We start from the raw sequence: 6,647 nt of genomic DNA on the forward strand, positions 1-6,647 counted from the left end.
TTTTTAGTGTTTATTGTTTTTTTATTTAACCTTTTTATGATATTTTGACGTTAGTTCTATTATTTTGCGTTTTTTTTTTCTTGCTCTTAAAACCGGCGATGAAACTTATCTTTTCTAGATTTAAAACATTAGATTTAGCTTTTAAAAAAAATGAGTTAGCGTTAGTTATAGTAAAGCTTTGTTTCACATAATTTCAACTTAATTAACTTCTTGATTTCAATCATACCAATCGGATACACAGCATGACTCAACATAAGTTAATGTCAGTTTTGTATTTATCTGTAAAAGGCCCACTGTGCTTCAATTTCCTTTTTTCAAAAACTGTTTTATTTTTGGTATCTTTTTACAATTTCCTAAAAAACTCATTTCCATAAACTAACCTTTGGCGAGTTTGTAATGTTGGCAGTTCGTATTATTATATTGAATTAGTATTTTGTATGGAAGTCAAAATACTGCTGTGTTTACATTTTGCAATGACGAAACATTGTCATGATCAATGAGTCAATGCTTCATGGTCTACAACTGTCAGATCTCCCCACTCACATGCGACAATTTATTATGCGTATAAAGGAACTAAAGCCAATGAAATAAAAGACCTTGACGTAAATATTGTCTTGATCCAGTATGGATTGAGTCAACGGTCGACGGTCTTTACCAGTTTAATGAAATAACTAGTATAACTGAACCAAATATATGTACTAATGTATGTATTATTACCAGTCCGAATGCTTCTTATATAAGAACAAATTAAACACGAAGGGAGTTTTGTCATCGAAAATTGGCATTGAATCAAAGATACTGATTGTTTTAAAAATTAAAGTAAATATTACTTTCTGTTTTGTTTTGTACATTAAAAATAAATTATAATTGTTTTCGTCAGGAACGGATAACAAACAAATCATTTTACTTCATATTGTGTATTTATCAAAGGTATTGTTTTGCAGACTGATTCCCCGAGCATCATTTGAAAAAAAAACACTAATAATTACACGGGGAAGGAAGTGTTACACGAAGGATGGAGTTCTTATGATAACTTGTTCAGGAGTTCTTGTGATAACTGTCACGGAGTTCGTCGGAAAACATCTGTATATACTTCAAAAACACTCGTTAAAAATGGTTATTTTGAATTCATATTTCAAAAATGAGTTTTAGGTGCTAAATTAAACTTTAATAATTAAGCTTGTCTTACATCTTGACAAGTATTATGTGTCAAAAAATAATTCACAGGCCATTTTTAATCGCCTCTTGCTACAAATCTGGTAGTTTTCAGTAAAATTTCCAAATTCACAAGTATGGACCGCTCCGATTATTTCCGCCTATTGCGCAATCCCTAGTGATTGTTGCTATGCCTCACAAGCCAGCATCCAAAATGGCGGCCGTATCAACAACAACCGGCTCGCTAGAAGATGTGCCCGATAATATATGTATTAGTTTTCTACCTAATCACAGAAGTCGTATGGAAAGGATTATAAAAAGAGGTTTAAATTACTATCTTCAAGGCTATGTCCATCAAATTAAGGTTCATATTGACGATAAACCCAAGGTAAAGGTTGTTGCTCGGTGTTGGAGATCAATGAGGAAAAACGAAAAGCCGCACACTCTACACATTGAGATTCTTAAAGATACTATAACAGAGTCGTACTGCTCTTGTAAGGTTGGGTAAGTAATCAAGTACGTAAAATTGTCAACAACTTAAGTAGGCTTTCTTTGGGGATTCTGTATTTCTCTATTTTAGAATAAAAAAAATGAATTGCACCCCTCCTACTTTCCAAAAAAAATAAAATAATAAAATAAATTAAATAAATAAAAAATATAAAAAAATGTATATACTATACACCATTATGTAGATCTATTTATTATATAACTATGTCGGATTTTTTTTAAAAATTAATTCTCTTCAGTAAAGAAAAAAGATATCGTAGACAGAAGAGTCATGGTGTATTTTTTCTGTCAACTTAATCAAAACAGATCTAATGATAACAAAAATGATCATCATCATCATCATCATCATGATTTATCACCATCATTGTTGAATCACTGTTTGATACAATAATAATGTGCAGTCTTGTATATTTCAGATTAACAGGCCACTGTTCCCACATTATTGGTCTAGTGAAAACCCTTCAAGGGCTGAAACTACACAACATCAGTAATGTACCTGACCAGTTGAGTTGTACAAGTGTGCCCCAGCAATGGCATGTTCCAAGAGGAGAGAAGATTGAGCCTGTCCCACTTAACCATGTTGTGGTGGCCAAAGCTTGTGAGACAAGGAAGAGAAAACCAGTTTTATGCCAAGTTGACACTCAGTACAAGTAAGATTTTAAACAAAGTACAAAAGTAAATACACATATGTTTTTGAAATTTCATTCTTTATTTATATTATATAATTATAACAAAAATCTATATAGGCGTTTTACTTATATACATTTTAACAACAATGTCAGATACTTGTACATTTTACATGTATAAAATTTGTAAAGAATGTTTTAATTTATGAAATCTTTCACATAAATTTACAGGCTTCCAGAGGTTACCAGCAATGATATAGAGCAGTTAAAAGGGGCCAAAGGCACACCTCTTGAATACCTTCTCTCATCAAAGAGGCCATTAGTTACAACAGATCTTGGTCAAGTTCAGCTTGGTTCATTTCTGTCATATCAGGTAATATATTTTTACATACAATATTTTAACATCTATGTGATATAGATAAGATTTAATTGAAGATACCCTATGCTCATTCTTGGGTAAAATGTTTTAATCACAGAAATTTATTGAAATCTATGATATTCTTACTGAATATGTTGAATTTGGATAAAATATTAAATAAACTATGTATAGGAAGCTGCATTCCCTTTAACAGGTCAAGTAAAGTTGGTCTTTTCTTAAAAAAACTGCCAGATTTTGTAATGACACTATACATATATATTCATATTGTGACCACCTATAGTATGTAGCATTTTAAACATAACATATCTATTTTGTGTGAAGTCAATACATGTTTATTTTATATTTACTGTGTACTAATTATCAATATTTTCTAATATCAAATTTGAGCATAGTATATCTTTAATACAAATTCAGCCAAAATCAATCAAGTAATAATATAACTACTTATTTGGCAGTAGTATGTTAACATTTGTTAAACAAAGTTATTGCAACTCAGACAGTCATTTGTCTTTTACAAATATTCTCTGATGTAATGTAAGTATTGCACAAACAGACCAGATCTTATTAGCTTGTTTAAATAATGATGTAGGAATTTTATGAGACAACAATTTATATGTCTTCACTTTAGCTATTACTCTTTCAACATGAACTCTGTGTTTGGCAATTTTTTGAGTTAAATAAGTATCAGATGAAGACATTTGTGATGAACAAGAAGAAAATGGGGGAATGTTTAACACAAGGCCAAGTTTATTAAGTTCCTCTTGTATTGTAAATCCTTTATCAGCCATTATACCATCACCTGGATTAATGTAACCATGGTTTAACAAATCTTTCAATATGGCATAAAATCCACTTTCTTCACAGATCATTTTGTCTGATATTGAACCAGTAAAAAGCTCAGAAATAAAAATTACAGATCCACTTGGGTCACACCCAATTAAAGCTTTAAGAGTAGTAGATGATTTGTAATCACTGTACATTTGACTTTGAAGAGCTAATGCATTTGGTACTTGAGTTTTGAATTCTGTTCCATCTATCATAATTAAGGTTATAGGAAAATCTTTTCTAAATTCTGCTGGCATTCTAGATATAATATCATCCCTTGGGGGCCACAGTGAAATCTGACCAAATTTAAAATATAAAATATCTAAGAGTTTGTTAAATACAATGCCTGTTGACTGCAAAGATAAACTAAATCTCATTGCCAAATCTTTCAGTCCAAAATCATGCCTTAATCTGCATAGTACAAGAAGAAGTGCATCTTCATTTGATAGTAGCTTAGTGTCAGTCCTACCATATTTAACAGTTTCTTGTGAATTTGGAAACAAAAAAGAAAACAAAAATAAAAAGTTGACATAAGTTATTCCAGTGTAATATTTAAACAAGTTTTTCATATCGTTTTCCCTATTTCTAATTCCTTCTGCAGAAAATGGTTGTTTCTTTTTCATATCTCTTTCCAGATGTTGTAATTTTGATTTCAGTCTATCAATTTCTTTGTCTTTCTCCAATAATTGAATTTTTAGCTGCAAGTTTTCCTCATGTAGATGAACATCTTGATTCTCTGAAATAATATATATGCATTTTGATTTCAGACAAGAAATTTGAAGTCAATGATTCCTGTAACAACAAATGGCTGTGGTAACCTCTGTGTCACAAACTCATCACAAATTAGACTGCCTGAAAAGTTTCAGCACTTGATAAGTCATTATACAATAACAGATCCACAGACATTAGAGCAATGTACAAGAAACCAGGCAATGTCTGAAACATGGCATCAAGCTAGACAAAATAGGCTAACAGCATCAAACTTTGGTGATATCATGTTAAGGAAATCTTCCCCTAATGAAAAATTACTGTCACGTTTATTTTCTACCAGTAAAGATATTCATGCCCCATCTATATCTTATGGGAAAAGAAATGAGAGCAAAGCCAAGTCTAAATATCTAGCTCAGTTTCCTGGAAGACACATTCATGAATGTGGTTTTGTTGTAAATAATGAGTTTCCATTTTTGGGTGCAACCCCAGATGGAAAACTCTGTGATAATGGAAAAGTAGGGATTATAGAAATAAAATGTCCCTATAGTGCCAGAGACTTGACTGTTGCTGATGCTTGCTGCCAATTAAATAATTTCTTTTTACACACTGATCAGAATGGCCAGGTTGTACTGAAATCAAATCATGCATACTATGCCCAGGTTCAAGGGCAGCTCATGATTACAGGTAGTTCATTCTGTGATTTCATTGTATATTGTCCAAATGAGTCCGACTTGTTTGTTCAGCGTGTTGAACCAGATGTTGAATTTATGACAAATATGCTAAATGTGTTAGCCAGTTTTTTTGAACAGTATGCTCATCCTTTCTTACATTGCAGTCATGGAAATGTATAGTTTCAAACTATATTTAATGTGTGAATGACATATTGCAGCTTATATGGCCATGCATAAATAACTGTTTGCAATATAACCTTTACATAGAAGTTTGGGTTATATAAGTTTACACTAAATTATACTTGGCCATATAAATATGATATACATGTGTTACATATTGACATTTGATTAATGTGTCATGACCAATACCTTTGTCTGTTTGGCAGCCAACTTCACATTGTCCTCTTAGTTCATAATTTCTTTGATTTCCATCATCTGTAGTTGTTTGTACATTTCTGAAATAATTAAAGAAGATGCATTAGTATCAGTAATTATGACTGTTTCATAATTTACAAAATTTATATTTGAGCATGGAGTGAAGTTCATTCCTATTAGAAACAATTATCAGTTTGTTTTATTATAACATACCCTTATTGTTACAAACACACATGTAATATTTAGTACTGTGTTAATTAGCATACTATTGAGTAAAAAGGCTTCTGTGTAGGCTAAGACAAAGATGCATGGACTCTCTTTCAAAATTTTCATGTCAATGTGACAAAATTCTACTTAAGTTACAGTTGTGTACAGTCAGTTTAACAAGTTTTTATTTATCTATTAAATATACTGATGTAATAAATTTGTTGAATTTTATTTCACTTTTTGATTTTACAGATATGTAAACAAATTCAGATGATTAAAATAAAAAGTGCTATTGTTCAAAGGCTTATCATTAATGAATAAATACAAAATTTGAAATTTTAACCTTACTCTTTGTTTTTTTCTTGTTCAACCAAAATGTCAAATGATATAGGTGCTTCCAAGTCCAACCGCCTGCGCTTGGGTGGTGGTCTGGTAGGAGATGCCAATGATCCATCAGCTGGCAGGGGATCTGGATATTTATCAGTTGGCCCATTTTCTCCCATGAAGTGCTGTAATTATGTGAATAAGTGATTACTTGTGTTAAAAAAGAATAAATAAAAGTAACAATACTGGAGGTAGAGCTCTATATGACATATAAATGAAACAAAAGATCTGTATACAGTAACCATTTATCCAGCTGAAAGGGTAATGTCATAATTTATAAAAATGGCTTTTCAGTATTTTTTGTATGCTTAACAAAATAACCAAATATTATTTTACTTATTTGGTTAAAAGATCAGTCCTCTAACAAATAATATTATTTTCATGGTCACTATTTTTTTTGTAACTTATAGCCTACCACCCATGAAGTTAGCCATTTAATGCATGATGCATCAACATATGCTTTTTTTACTGAATTGATAATGAATGTTCTGACAAAAGTCAAAGAGAAAATGTATTATGAAAATATAAAAAAAGTTTGGAGCAGTTTATAATTATTTTTAAGGCTGGCCAGTTTTAGGCTCAACATTATTCAGGCACAGACTATAGTTCATTAGGCTAGTTCATAAGTTGCTTTGAACTGTCAAAATAAACTGACAACAACATGTATCCACAAAGTGGCACACATCAAACAAATCAAAAGCCAGCTAAATCATTTCATGTTTAAATCAGCATTTCTTACAGATTCACTTACCGTTGAACACACGACCTTATTTTTGTTAATCCTGCTGACATTTAACTGTTCATGCG

General features: G+C 31.2%; 2 protein-coding genes across 2 annotated transcripts; one reads left to right on the plus strand and one right to left on the minus strand.

Annotated features, from left to right (window-relative positions):
* The first annotated feature begins 1,438 nt into the window (after positions 1–1,438).
* On the plus strand, positions 1,439–5,155 carry LOC132750820 (uncharacterized). The gene is made up of 4 exons (XM_060740860.1): positions 1,439–1,659; positions 2,079–2,312; positions 2,520–2,661; positions 4,260–5,155. The coding sequence occupies exons 1-4, from the start codon at positions 1,457–1,459 to the stop codon at positions 5,052–5,054; spliced, it is 1,374 nt and encodes a 457-aa protein (XP_060596843.1). The 5' UTR covers positions 1,439–1,456; the 3' UTR covers positions 5,055–5,155.
* A 5-nt stretch (positions 5,156–5,160) lies between these two features.
* Positions 5,161–6,437, minus strand: LOC132750821 (uncharacterized). The gene is made up of 2 exons (XM_060740861.1): positions 5,805–6,437; positions 5,161–5,329 (listed from the first exon to the last, which is right to left on the minus strand). The coding sequence occupies exons 1-2, from the start codon at positions 5,957–5,959 to the stop codon at positions 5,161–5,163; spliced, it is 324 nt and encodes a 107-aa protein (XP_060596844.1). The 5' UTR covers positions 5,960–6,437.
* Between the last annotated feature and the right edge of the window lie 210 nt (positions 6,438–6,647).

This window comes from Ruditapes philippinarum, unplaced genomic scaffold (genome assembly GCF_026571515.1).
Source record: "Ruditapes philippinarum isolate M1 unplaced genomic scaffold, ASM2657151v2 ctg1947_1_1_1_1, whole genome shotgun sequence".
Lineage (NCBI taxonomy): Eukaryota > Metazoa > Mollusca > Bivalvia > Venerida > Veneridae > Ruditapes > Ruditapes philippinarum.

Excerpts from the sequence above, each read along its gene's own strand:
- LOC132750820 (XM_060740860.1), top strand. The coding sequence starts at position 1,457 with ATGGAAAGGATTATAAAAAGAGGTTTAAATTACTATCTTCAAGGCTAT. Across the intron at positions 1,660-2,078 it reads TACTGCTCTTGTAAGGTTGG|ATTAACAGGCCACTGTTCCC; the intron begins GTAAGTAATCAA and ends TGTATATTTCAG. Across the intron at positions 2,313-2,519 it reads CAAGTTGACACTCAGTACAA|GCTTCCAGAGGTTACCAGCA; the intron begins GTAAGATTTTAA and ends ATAAATTTACAG.
- LOC132750821 (XM_060740861.1), bottom strand. The coding sequence starts at position 5,959 with ATGGGAGAAAATGGGCCAACTGATAAATATCCAGATCCCCTGCCAGCT. Across the intron at positions 5,330-5,804 it reads GAACAAGAAAAAAACAAAGA|AAATGTACAAACAACTACAG; the intron begins GTAAGGTTAAAA and ends TAATTATTTCAG.